This window comes from Podarcis liolepis, assembly GCF_965112155.1.
Source record: "Podarcis liolepis genome assembly, chromosome: 17".
Lineage (NCBI taxonomy): Eukaryota > Metazoa > Chordata > Lepidosauria > Squamata > Lacertidae > Podarcis > Podarcis liolepis.
In genome coordinates this window covers 5,442,814-5,456,984 of record NC_139571.1, presented here as the reverse complement: position 1 = coordinate 5,456,984, position 14,171 = coordinate 5,442,814, and the positions used below count along the sequence as shown (strand labels likewise).

At 47.6% G+C, this 14,171-nt stretch overlaps 1 protein-coding gene across 2 annotated transcripts in view; it reads left to right on the top strand.

The window, feature by feature from the left end:
• The first annotated feature begins 3,456 nt into the window (after positions 1-3,456).
• The window catches only part of HDAC6 (histone deacetylase 6), a 37,679-nt gene continuing 26,964 nt past the window's right edge, over positions 3,457-14,171 (top strand). Inside the window, exons 1-5 of one of the 2 annotated variants that reach the window (XM_083482924.1) lie at positions 3,457-3,608; positions 8,175-8,281; positions 8,449-8,553; positions 9,114-9,202; positions 13,694-13,778. In XM_083482924.1, coding sequence (XP_083339050.1) covers positions 8,207-8,281; positions 8,449-8,553; positions 9,114-9,202; positions 13,694-13,778 — 354 coding nt within the window. In that variant the 5' untranslated portion in view covers positions 3,457-3,608; positions 8,175-8,206. Of the gene's footprint in view, positions 3,609-3,838; positions 3,861-8,174; positions 8,282-8,448; positions 8,554-9,113; positions 9,203-13,693; positions 13,779-14,171 lie in introns of those variants that run through there. The other variant, XM_083482925.1, reaches the window with a different exon arrangement.

The following is a 14,171-nucleotide window of genomic DNA, read 5'->3' as shown; positions in this document are numbered from 1 at the left end:
ACAACATCAGGTGGAGAAAAGCAGGTTAGCCACCCCTGCTCTACGGGAGTGCTTCTTGACATCTACTTGCTCCTCTGCTTCTTGAAGAAGAAAAAGAGCACCATCTCCCCAGCTGGGACACAGCAACCCTCTCCAGGGACCCTGATTCTTAGCACTCTCTCATCTCATCCCACACACAACATGATTCCTATGCCAGAGCTGTTAGGGGACTCCCGGAGAATCTGTCCAAGGACAGCCTTGGCTCTCGCTCTCCCTTGAAGTGCTGGTGGTGGAGGCTGCCTATCTTCCAACATCTCCCCCACCCCTTTTCCCACATCCTTCAGTAGAGCCATCAAAGGAGTCAGTGGGGACTTTATCTGGCCCATCAAGTCACAGTCTCTGGAGGTCTGCAGAATGAGATCATCGCTCCCCACGCAGTCCCCTCCTCTGCAGATAAGGGGCTGGCACGGGTGCTGGGAACAAGGTTGCAGAAGGCAGGAAGAGGAGGATTGGCTGCAGTGTCTCCCTCTCTCCTGGGCTCTGGCCCAAACATGGGTTTCATTCCATCCCAGCAGCGGGTAGCACCAGGCTGACCTACTGAGACAAACCCTTCTGGGGCTAATAAGGAAGAAAAGCAAGTTGCTGCTGCTGGGTGGGTCAGAAGGTTTCTCGATCAAAGGCAGATGATCTCCCTGGGTCATATGTTCTGAAAATGCAGGACTCACTTCACTGCTTTCTGCCACAGAAGCCTTGCAAGGACATGGGCAACTTATATACAGGATGAGCTGTGCATAAGTGGGAGCCTAGAGAAAATCCAGGTTTTGGATTTTCCAAAACTAAAGAGGCCAAGATCCTGGGACCACGATGAGGAGACTTAACGTATTCTCTGCATGCAGTGCACACCACCTGCTAGCTTCTGAAGCCACACTCACACCACAATCCATATTGAGCTTGTAGCTTTTTGGCAAATACTGGTTTGATGCATTCACCACTTTTGATCTGACGATAAAAACTGGATGTGGAGTGTTAATGGGAAAATACCCTAACATCAACTGTGCATGTGCAGATGAGCGCAGATGGCAGGTGTCTGGAGGGACATGGAAATCACCAGGTTCATGCACATCAGGTTAAGACAGGGGTCCCCGAACTATGGCCTGTGGGCTGGATAAGGCCCGAGGGACTTGTTTATCCGGCCCGCGTCAACCCCGCCACCCACTCTTACCGGCACTGCGCAGCTGTCCACTTCCGGGTTAGAGGAGCACCGGAAATAGCTTGTGCTATAGCTTGAGTTTGGCTTTGATATCCCGCTTTATCACTACTCGAAGGAGTCTCAAAGCGGCTAACATTCTCCTTTCCCTTCCTCCCCCACAACAAACCCTCTGTGGGATGAGTGGGGCTGAGAGACTTCAGAGAAGTGTGACTAGCCCAAGGTCACCCAGCAGCTGCATGTGGAGGAGCGGAGACACGAACCCGGTTCCCCAGATTACGAATCAACCGCTCTTAACCACACCACCACACTGGCTCTTGAGGCCCATGGACTGAAAACTGCCCTGTCTAGGCCTTGAATCTGCCTACCCACTAGTCTCCCACAGTTCACCCCACCTCTCAGACCATGCTCACTAGACCTGTTCTGCATTCTGTCTCCTTTTGCCTGGCTAGAATGTGTCGTTGAATGGCAATAATGTGCACTCAATGTCTTTCCAATAGCTCTACCCCCCGCCCCACTGCCACGTGGCCTCTGAAAGGCTGCTTGTGGTAGAAAGTGGCCCTTTGGGCTGAACAAAGGTGCATACCGATGCAGTCAGCAGCTCAGGCCAGTGCTTGACCTGGCTGACCACTGGGGCAAGGTATGCTCCCATCATCCTTGACTATTGACCATGCTGGTTTGGGCTGGAGTCCCGAATAACTGGAGGGCACTATGTTGGCTAGCCCAAGTCAGTTAGAACTGACTTGTTCCGTTACTTTATTCCATTAGTCACTGCTAACTTAAATTGGATTGAGGCTGCTGTGATTCAGAGGGAAAGTATTTTAGGCTTGGTGAAGCATTAGCTATGACAAACTGACAACCTTAGTTCTCCTCATCTGCAAAATGGGAATAGTACCATATCTCACACAGAGTTATTTGGAAAATGAAGAAGCCTAGAAAATGAAGAAGCCTGGGGGTTAGGGACAGAGAAGACCAAATAAATGTGCATTTCAAAAAAGGATGTATCATCGTGTTTCTGATCAGATGGAAGATTGTAGCTGGAGACTGCCTCTGTCCTTTTGCAGCTGCAGCTTAGGTTTTGCCACCTATTCTGTCTCCCTTCCAATTCACAAGTCCTGCATTATTTTTAAAATATGTGAGACTTGCCTGTCATTCAACTATCACAGCTCTAGGGCCATTTTTGTCACCTCCTGTAGCGCATGACAAGGTGGATGTGTCTCTTGTGCTGTGTCAGCTTGCCTGTGTTCACCCAGCCTGTGTTTATTTCGGAAGCAGCCTATAAATGTGTTTTCCCCACAGCAAGCTGCGCCCAAACATTCAAAAACCACAAAAAACAGAGAAGATTTGGAAAAACGCAAATATGCAAAATCATACCCTCCAACATTTCTCTGATGAAAATAGGGACATTCTACTCCAATGAAGGGACGCAGGTGGCGCTGTGGGTTAAACCACAGAGCCTAGGACTTGCTTATCAGAAGGTCGGCGGTTAGAATCCCTGTGACGGGGTGAGCTCCCGTCTTTCGGTCCCTGCTCCTGCCCACCTAGCAGTTCAAAAGCACGTCAAAGTGCAAGTAGATAAATAGGTACCCCTCTGGTGGGAAGGTAAACGGTGTTTCCGTGCGCTGCTTTGGTTCGCCAGAAGCAGCTTAGTCATGCTGGCCACATGACCTGGAAGCTGTATGCCGGCTCCCTTGGCCAATAAAGCGAGATGAGCGCCGCAACCCCAGAGTCGGCCACGACTGGACATAATGGTCAGGGGTCCCTTTACCTTTACTCCAATGAATGAGTGAATAAATAAATAAAAAAATATTATTGTTTATACCCCAACCATCTGAATGGGTTACCTCAGGCACTCTGGGTAGCTTCCAACATACATGCATATATTAATATAATAATATAATATAATATAACATAATATAATATAATATAATATAATATAATATAATATAATATAAATCATAAAAAATTAAACATTAAGAAAACTTCCCTATCAAGGGCTGCCTTCAGATGGGTGGCTCTACATGCCCGTGAATTCGAAAACAACAAAAACCAAAGCAATTGAGTCAAAACGCGGGATCAATCCAATATCGCCCCCCTCCCCCATAAAACCAATCTAGGCTTAAAGCACAAAAACACAAAGCCAAAGGGGCAACTTCGCTTTCCGTCCCCGACCCCCTCGCTTTCCTTCCCCTACTGACCGCTTTCTGCCCGTCTCCTCCGCGGCGCCGCCCCCTTCCCAGCGCGCTCCCCTCCCCGCCCGAGAGGAATGGTCCCGCCCAGCTCTTTCCCTCGCGCCGCGAACGCTTTCCCTCTCAGGGCCCGGGCGGCGCCAGGTGACAGCATCCGGCGGCGCCCTGGGGAGGAACCAAGTGCCTGGAAGCCGGAGGGGTGTGCGCCAGCTCTGGGATAGCGGGAGCTTCAGGTGAGGAGAAGGGACAACGCCCCCCCCCGCATGGGCCGGGAGGGTAGTCGGGGGCCGCTGTCTTCCTCGCGGACGGCCCGCCACCGCCCACCCCATGGCTGTCAACGGGCTACGCCCCGCTTTCCTTCCTCGGCCCTGTGAAGGGGACCCGCCCCCCTCGGGTGTGGGTGTTTGTGGGGGGCTCTGGGGGTGGGAATGGCGTCGGGGTGTGTCTCCCCTCAGCCCTTGTCTCTGAGGAGAACGGAGGTTGCGGTACGTCAGGGGCGCAGAATCCTAGAAGTGGAAAGGGACCCTGAGGGTCATCTAGTCCGACCTCTCGGCGGGGTGAGGGGGGTGGGGTCCCCTCCTGCGTTCTTTGTCGTAGCTGAATCTGTATTTGTTTCTTGCCAGGGCTAGAAATCCAAAAGGGTGCTTTGGGTTAAGGGACGGAGGGAGGAATTCGTCAAGGGGCCAAGGTCAAGCTTTTGACAGCCCGACCCTGCGCGTGTCTACTTGAGAGTAAATCCCCTTGACATCTAGAATAAGAGAGCAAGAAGAACATACCTTTAAAGAACATTTATTGCATATATGGAAAATAATTGCGTACAGCTGAAAACGCCTGCAGTATTAAGATAAATTCAACGGTGTAGATAAGTTTTGATGGATGTAACAATGGAAAACCGATTAGTACAGTTTTTGTGACATATGCAGGGATGTAAGATATGTAAAATGAACCGTGGGAAGAGAAGAAGGGAAGTCGCTGATATCCTGAGTAGGTAAAATGTTTTATCTAAAATTGTAAAACAGAAAATTTAATAAAAATCATATTTTTAAAAAGAGAGAGAGTAAATCCCATTGATGTCTCTGGGGACAACCCTCAAGCCAAGCATGTCCAGGTTTGGAGCCTGGACTGAGGAAAGGGAAAGGGTGGCATAAACAGACCTACAGTACAAGCGGAGAGCACACAATAGAGACAAAGGCAGGATAGAGACCAAGAGAAATGTTTTTGTCTTTGGGGAAAGGGTAGGAGCTGTCTGGCAGTTGGAGAAAGACTGCGTAGCATCACCAGGGCATCCATTCCTTTTTTTTTTAAAGGATATAACAGACTTGGCACATGTAAAGCATATGTGAATCTCTATCCTTTTGATGTGCATGTGGATTTGTAACTGGCTGACTGACCGAACCCAAAGGGTGCTCATCAATGGTTCCTCTTCATCCTGGAGAAGAGTGACTAGTGGGGTGCCACAGGGTTCTGTCTTAGGCCCGGTCTTATTCAACATCTTTATCAACGACTTGGATGATGGACTCAAGGGCATCCTGATCAAATTTGCAGATGACACCAAACTGGGAGGGGTGGCTAACACCCCAGAGGACAGGATCACACTTCAAAACGACCTTGACAGATTAGAGAACTGGGCAAAAACAAACAAGATGAACTTTAACAGGGAGAAATGTAAAGTATTGCACTTGGGCAAAAAAAATGAGAGGCACAAATACAAGATGGGGGGCACCTGGCTTGAGAGCAGTACATGTGAAAAGGATCTAGGAGTCTTGGTTGACCACAAACTTGACATGAGCCAACAGTGTGACGCGGCAGCTAAAAAAGCCAATGCAATTCTGGGCTGCATCAATAGGAGTATAGCATCTAGATCAAGGGAAGTAATAGTGCCACTGTATTCTGCGCTAGTCAGACCTCACCTGGAGTACTGTGTCCAGTTCTGGGCACCACAGTTCAAGAAGGACACTGACAAACTGGAACGTGTCCAGAGGAGGGCAACCAAAATGGTCAAAGGCCTGGAAACGATGCCTTATGAGGAACGGCTAAGGGAGCTGGGCATGTTTAGCCTGGAGAAGAGGCGGTTAAGGGGTGATATGATAGCCATGTTCAAATATATAAAAGGATGTCACATAGAGGAGGGAGAAAGGTTGTTTTCTGCTGCTCCAGAGAAGCGGACACGGAGCAATGGATCCAAACTACAAGAAAGAAGATTCCACCTAAACATGAGGAAGAACTTCCTGACAGTAAGAGCTGTTTGACAGTGGAATTTGCTGCCAAGGAGTGTGGTGGAGTCTCCTACTTTGGAGGTCTTTAAGCAGAGGCTTGACAACCATATGTCAGGAGTGCTCTGATGGTGTTTCCTGCTTGGCAGGGGGTTGGACTCGATGGCCCTTGTGGTCTCTTCCAACTCTATGATTCTATGATTCTATTCTATGTGACAGGAATGGGGTTTTAAATCTGCTCACCCAAAGACTGTAAAACCATTGAATGGCCATCCTTGAATGTTTTTTGCAATCTTAGTTTCAACCTTCCAGCAATCCTTGTGGCAATTGTGAATAGGTGGCGCTCTGTCCAGAGCATTTCTTTTTTGCCTCTTTTTGCTGCTTCTTTCAGTACATAAGACCATAGGAAGCTGCTTTATTCTGAGTCAGACCTTTGGTCTGTCTAGCTCAGTATTTTCCATAGTGACAAGGCAGTGGGTCTCCAGGGTTTAAGGCAGGAGTCTCTGCCAGCCCTACCTGGAGACGTCAGGAATTGAACCCAGGACCTTCTGCGTGCAAGGTAGATGCTCTGCCACAGAGCTATGGGTGCTTGGGATGGTACATTTTAAGCTGGAGACCGTTCGCTGTGAGTCCCGAAACACCAGCTCCCTGCCTTGCAGGCCTTTCCCACCTGGCCAGCCTGGGAGGGCGGGACCCTGGCTCATTCCAGCTAGAAAAAGCTGAAGTGGCTGAACAGGAGACATCTGACTCTCTAGACAGTGCTGGACTTCATCTCCCATCAGCCCCAACCAACAGGGCCAATGGTCAGGGATGACAGGAGCTGTGGTCCACCAAGGGTTTTGTAATTGATTGACTTTAGTGGCTAAACTCTATGCCTCATCCTGCCAGCACTAGGAAGGCTTTGGTGAACCTCTGTGGGAAGAGAGCCTTTTGGAATGGCTGCTGAGAAATGATTACAGTCGTACCTTGGACGCTGAACAGAATCCGTTCTGGAAGTCTGTTCAACTTCCAAAACATTTTACTTCCAAGGCGTGGCTTCCAATTGGCTGCAGGAGCATCCTGCAGCCCATCGGAAGCCGCACCAGATGTTCAGCTTCTGAAAATCATTTGAAAACCGGAACAATCGCTTCTGGTTTTCGATCGTTCAGGAGCCGAAACGTTCAAGTTTACAGGTGTTTGGCTTCCTAGCTTCCACTGTACTTTGTCACTTGAATGCCAGCCTTCTTCTCGTGTCTAAAGGTCTTTAGGTGAGGTTCTGCATTGTGTGCCTTTGTCACCAAGAAGTCCATCCAGGCCTAGTCTTGACAATTGCAGATGAAGAGCTAAAAGTACAAGCCTAGAGAGGCCTACGTATAAATAACCTTCATTGTTTCCAGTGAAGCTTATTCCCCGGTAAGAGGTTTCCAAACTCTTCATGTTGGTGACACACTTTTTAGACATGCATCATTTCATGACAGTTTTACTAGCAAACTGGAGGTTAAACTAACCCCTTGTAAGAGTGTTTGCTTGACACACCTACACACCGCAGCCGACACACTAATATGTTGTGACACATAATTTGGAAAGCTCTGGTGTATAGGATTGGAGCTTAAAACTGTTTCTGGCTTATATGATGTGACTTGAATTCTCTGCTGTGCAATACAATAACAATCCCTCCAGATGGAAAGTTAACATGTCAAGGCGAGGAGCTCTAGCCTAGCATTTACCTGCTGATTACGCAGGGTCTTATCTGCTGTGGCTCCCCATCTCTGGAATTTGATAAACTTTCAGAAGGCTTATGACTTTAGGAAAGCTGCTAGAATGCTGGAGGTGTCATAAAGTTAGTTTTAATTTCCTGTTGCTTTTTTGATCAGTTGGCTTTGGGGGGTGTATGTTAGAAGAGTTTTTTAATGGTTTTTATTAGTGTTTCTTGTTCTAAGCTGCATCAAGAGCCCCAGGGCCTGTACTTTAAGCAGAGTATACATTTTAAAATGATAATGAATTCTCCATTTAAACAACCCTGCCCTTAGATCTTAGTAAAATAGGTGTTGGTGTGCTTTATTGTTTCATTTCCCCCTCTTGAGTCTCCCCCATTAGCTAGCCTCTTATTTTCTTTATGGGTCAGTCCAAATGAGCCCTATTACATTATTTTCTTTATTACTTTACAGGCATTCCCTACTCTGACACTTATCTTAATAGGCTCTATTAAACAGGCCCTAGATAATAGGACCTGGCAGGCCAATTCCTTGGCAGATGGTTTTCCCCTTCCATGGGCCTCTGGATCCATGACAATCCTAACATTAGTGGGTGGGGTTATTTCAAGGGGTAGGAGGCCATTCAATGGGATCTATGTACTTTCCTCACAAGTGATGTCTTTTGTCAGTAAGAACAGAAAAGAATCTTGTGGCAATCTTAAAGACTTAACACCTTTATTATGGCATAAGTGTTTTATAAACTACAGTCCGCTTCATCAAATGCATGACATGGCTGGCTGTTTGAGGGGAATCGGGTGTTTGGATTTGGGGTGTTGGCTGCAATGGATGGGTTGCTCATGTGAGCTCCAGGTTCTCTTTGTAACATGAGTTTTTCTTCCTTTCCCTTCCACAGGGCTGGAATAGGGGGCATCTGTTGCCCCCACGATGGCTTCTGATGTTGGAGATGCCCAAATAATCGAACCCCCTTCTGTGTCGCCTTTGGAGACCCGCGCACCCACGGTAAAGGAGCCCCTTATTGGGGTGGTGGGAGATGGGAGGCAATGCCTAGAGTCCGGTTTTGTAAGTCGGGATTGGGTAAGAAAAGAAACTACCCTTTCTGCTCTGTGAAAGAGAGGAGAGGCTTTCTGCCTCTGTTGACACCCTGTGCTACCTCTTGACTTCTCCAGAGGAAAACTAAGAAGAAGGGAGGGTTGCCAGACGCCAAACGGAAAGGGCGGGCCAAGCGGTTGAACAAAGATGCGGAGGATCTGCTCTCAAGCATGCAGCGATTGGTAGGTTGAGCACTTGGAAACGTGAGCTTTGGTGTTGGGGAAGCAGCATTGGCTGTTGGGGAGTGTTTGGATAGAGTGTGTACACATGCATGCACCCGTGTGGCCAGAGGGACCTTGGAAGATGGCACTCTTGCTGGGGAAACTGAGCTGACGGACTGTGCTTGGTCTTTTTTCTGGAAATATGCCCTCATTTGTTCTCATAAGCCCTTGGGGACAGAATGCTTTGGCTCAGTGCTGTTGAGAAGGTGCCCTGTACCTTCCTATATTGTGTAACAAGTGAGTCCTGCATCAAAACGTTGCTGGGTAAAGCATTCCTCTTCAGGATGTTAACCAGACTGCTCTGCTCTTTTTCCAGGGGGCTGCAATTTTAGCTGCTGAAGGATTGGCCACCTTAGAAAAATATAGCTATTGGTATCTAAGATGTTACCTGATTTCTTTTTAAGTGAAAAGCATGATTGTGATGGATGGGAGTGGTGCTATATGCGTGCAGTTGGGGGCTTAAAGGAGACTCCCCACACACTTTACTTACAGCGCTGTTCAATATTGTGCCTTTTAACTAGGATCTCACCACAGAATGTGCTACACCAGTGGGGACTGGCCTGGTTTGGGATGAACGGATGACACAGTTTCACTGCACATGGGATGAAAGGTATTTAGGAGTGAAAGCATGGTTTTCAAGTCTTTGTTTTGATAGCTTGATACCCAGAAAACTTAAAGTGGCTTAGATTTCAGGACTTCTTCCCTCTCATGAAACTAGAACCCAGAGCCATACAAGGAAGCTACTATACTTTGGCTCCACAGCTGGAGGCAGGATGCTTCCAAATACCAATTGCTGAAAGCCACAGGAGGGGAGAGTGCAGTTGTGCTTAGCTTCTGCTTGCGGACTTCTCATAGGTGCCTGACTGGGCACCATGAGAACACGATGCTGAACTAGATAGCTCACTGGCTTGATCCAACAGGCTCTCCTTATGTTCTTAAGCTGAATGTTAGAAGCCTTCCTGCCCCGTTTGCAGGCTTCCCACTGTCTGAAACCGAGCGTTGGACGTTGATCCGATTGATCAGGGCACCCACCCCATTGGACTCAATAGACCATCATGCTGTGTGAACCAACATGATTAAGATGGAGCTGATCCTGACCCTAAGTTGCATAAAATTTTCATAATTTTCTTTTATATCAAACAACTCTTTTATGGCTATGTCCAAATCCAAAGAGCGTCTCCATTTGAAACTGGAGCCTATTTCAGGCAAAAAGTAATGAATTTGGCCACTTCTTATGTTATGACAAATTATTATAAATGCTCATACCCCCCATATATATATATAGAGAGAGAGAGAGAGAGTTTCCTGTCAAAAGACAAGCAGGGCAAGAGCCAACTGAGGCTATCTACGTTAGCTGCTCTACAGTCTAGATTGACACCAGGGGACCTGTGTCTGCCCCCACCTCCTGCACTGAAGTCAGTGGACCCAAACTCCCATCAGCTTAGCTAGCGTGGCCAGTGGTCAGGGATGATGGGAGTTGTAGTCCAACAACACCTAGAGGCCTACAGGTTCCCCAGCTTTGATCTAGATGGACTGAGCATCGCTTCTAAAATCTGATGTCACCAATTTCAGACCAAAGAATTGTCACAGCTGTAACCATTTTCCTCAGGCCATGTAGTTATTCCTTGCCTCTAGCCCCAGTTTCAGTGTCCTACTCTCTAAAACCCTAATATAATATGGGGTGTATTATATAGGCATGCCTAAATCAGGAGTTGGGATGTGTGTGTTTTTGTTCTGCAAGGTGAATCTCCCTTCCCTTCCCCACTTCATACTTCAGGAGACAGACATTCTTGCTTCCAAGTCATACGTTGACTTAGGCCACAATCCCATACAAACGTACCTGGGAGTAAGACTCACTGAAGCTGATGTGGCTTATTTTTGAGTAGACATGTCTAGGATAGCAATGTTAGTCTTCAGTTTTGATTCTCAACATAAGAGAGCTGTCTGCCTTTTTTAAAATTTAAAATGATGCTTGTATGCTGTGCTTTTGAAAGCTTATTTGGCATCATATTTGGAGGTGGGTCAGTAAAGAATATCAGCTCCAGGAATATCGTGAAAGGGGATTGATGATGCCCGAAATACCAGCTAATGAGCCCCTTGTACTGCTTGTTGCTGCTGCAAACTGGTGTAGCAGGTTTCTCTCTCTTCCCTCAGCCTCCTTCCCCAAATTCAATCCTGGGAGGACAATGCATACCAGACCAAAAACGGTGTGCATTATTGCACTTCCAAAGCCCGCCCGCCCGCCCCGCCCCCCCCCCCATTGCAGCTTTTAGGTACTCCATATGCCCTTGTTAACTCGGTGTCAACCTTCTTATGATTGTTTCTACTGATGTTTGAATGACTTGAAAGAGAATGGGAGGGGGGGAAGCTGTGGGGGAAAGTTTGTTGGTTTGAAAACACATACTAAGATATATGTGGATAATGTTACCCTTAGGCTCTGCTAGACTACGTTTTCCCCATTATGCACTCTGCTGCAAGCAGTTTGGGAATCTAATGTATGTTTCCTAATTCCAAAACCATTGATTATTTTTTTCCCGGCAGGGGGGGAAAAGTACCCTTGGTTTGGATGTGGGTAAATATATAATCCTGAACTTATCCTCCTTTGTGCTGCCTGTACATCCATGCTGTTTTTATTATTATTATTATTTCATCCCACTTGACTCACACTTCCAGTGTAGTCTGAACACAGTTCCACCACACACTCTCCACTATTCTTCCTCTCCCTCTTGGTTTACCCCTCTTGCCCTTAATATCCGGCCATTGTGTTGCCCCTGCATTCTTGGCCTCCGCTCCAGTGCAAATCTCATGATAGTCTTCCTCTGTAGGGCCTGTGTTTCTCACACTTGGAGAGAAGCAGTTGCAATTTCATCATTTAGGCTGCAATCCAGTGCAACAGAGATTGGGAGAGAACCTAATTGGGAGATGCTAATGGGCAGTCGTTCCGTTGGCCATGTTGACTGGGGCTGATGCGAGTTGGAGCCCAGCGACACCTGGAAAGCCACAAGTTTTGCACCCCTGATCTAGAATCTGGTTTTGTACTTGGCAGGTGCAACTGGTGCAGCGGGACGGTACTGCACTGTTGCCCTCCTGAGGGTGAGGCTTTGTGGGTGCGCAGGTGGTGCCTTCCGCTCAACACTTGCACAGCCCTGACCTTAACTCTGCATCATGCCAGTAAGTGCTGTTAGGAGAGCATTGGCATGGCACCATGCCAGCCACTCCACAATACTTGTGTGACTACCCGCAAGCACCTATCTCCTGATTCCTACACAGATTCTTTCTCCAGTACCATTTTGATTGTTTCGTAAATCGCCACAGCATTCTGGGAGCCACATCCATGTGAGGTGGGAAAGGTCACTCTGATAAAGCAAGAGACTGGTTCCTTCCAATACATATTACTGGAGTAGCAGTAATATGTATTGGAAGGAACCACGCCAAAGAGGCTGTCACACCACTCCCACAATGGAGAGACCGTTTTCTAGAATCAGTGAAACAAAGCAGCCCTTTCCCACCCGCCCCAACTCGGATTGTACCAGTTCAGGCTGAAGGTAGCGGAATTTGTGTGTGTGTGTGTTTTGCATAATTGAATGGTCCTCCAAGTGCAACCCTCTCTACAAGTACTAGTGTACCGGGGGGGGGGGGGGGAGAGTTCAGCAACTCTCCCTGGAGTAATTCTTCCCCCCCAATTTATAATAATCTTGGGGTATGTGCTTCATTTCCACATGGGAGCATTCAAGCAGGGCATCTCTATGGACAGCATAGGAGCCAGCTCCAGGTGGTCGTGGGTGCTTGGGCACCCACAATAATATCATTATGGGGGCTGGGCACCCACAAAGTCGATGAGGAAAGCCAGAGAAAGGCAGGCAGCCTCTGCAGCGCTGCATCCAAGATAGAAGCAGTTCAAGCTCCACCCTCTGCAGCCAGCAAACAGGGCATCCTCTTCCTGTCTCCAAGCCGCTCCCTGCAGAAAGGAGGAGGAAGAGGAGCTGGTGGTGGCTGTCTCAATGCAGACATGCAGCGTCACACACATGCGCCTGCATATAGTGCTTGTGACATCACATGCATGGCATGCGACGTCACATTACGTTTTTGGAGGAGCTCCCCATTGTGCATCATGCATGTGACGTCACAAGCACTATGTGAAGGTGTGCGTGTGTGATGTCGCATGTCCGCGTTACGGCGGTGGGCACCCACAGTCCTGAGGGCAAGATGGTACCCCTGGTGGACAGTCCTTTATTCCCATCAGCCCCAGCTAGCATGACCCAGTGGTCAGGGGTGACTGGAGCTTTAGTCTGGCCACATCTGGAAGGCTGCTGGTTTCCTTTTATTTATAAATCTATTGCAATCAAGCCTAGTTAGGAACAGAGCAGTAAACTATATATTTGAAATATAATAAATGAATGAATAGAGAATTGTTTGAGAAGCACTGAGGATTGAGTTTCCCATATTTTAAGCAGGAGCTTTTATCCATTACCATAAAAGCTCAGAGTTGCCATGTGTCTTCGTAAGCTACTAGATTCTCTGAAAATTGCCATCTTCTGCACATCTATTCCAATTTCAAAAGTCTCACACTTCAGACTGCTCAACAGTAGCTTCTGATTGTAGTCTGATGTTTACTCTCCTCACCTGTTCTCCCCACTGCCATCCATAATCTGCAACCCTAATATCTCATTCCCTTCCACTTTAATTCCAGTCTTCTTTCATTGTGCTCCTTCCTTTATGATGATGGTGGTTTAAAAAGTCTTGATAATAAGGCTTTCCTTACCCAACCCTGCTTGTTTTGCTCTAATTTTTAATCTGTCAGATTAAAGGGCTGGGATCTTGATAAAGATTACCAACTTGCCTCTAATCAGACATCGTCAGAGTCTGCCTTGGGTCAAGAGGTATCAGTTGTGCCTGTGTGTATTTTGTTCAGGTTGGATGTTGTTGCTATTTCTCCCTTTTTTCTCAGGGTGAGAATCTCCCTGCAACACCCCCTCCACCCAAATCCTTCCCGACTCCTGAGTTTGTTTGTTGACCCAAAGCATCCCGATCCTTCTACCATCCTCCAACTTAATGTGTTTTTGATTTATCCTACACCCCTCTTTGTTACCTCTTTCCCCAGTTTCCCAGAGTGTCCAGAACGGCTGGTGGCCATACGAGACAAATTGCTGCAATGTGGACTGCTGGAACGTTGCATCCCAGTCGAGGTGAGAAGAAGGGGAGCAGGTGGGGGGGAAAGAGGAACTCAGGGGTGGGCAGAAGGGTTGAGAGTCAGGGTAGTGACTGAGAATATCAGACTAAGACTTGGAGAGACCTGAGTTCTAATGCTCACTCAATTTACTGTGAAGCTCAGCTGGGAATCCTTGGGCCAGTCACTCACTCTTGGCCTAACCCACCTTGCAGGATTGTTGTGAGGATGAAAGCAGGAGGGGAAAGAGCTACATAAACCTCCCTGAGCTGGTTGGAGGAAGGACGGGGTAAAATCAATTCAATTCAATTCAAATCAAAATCCTTTATTAGGCATAACACACCACACATTAACAAACAAACATCATATACAGACTGTATAGAATACGGGCTCAACGAACATAATTTATCCT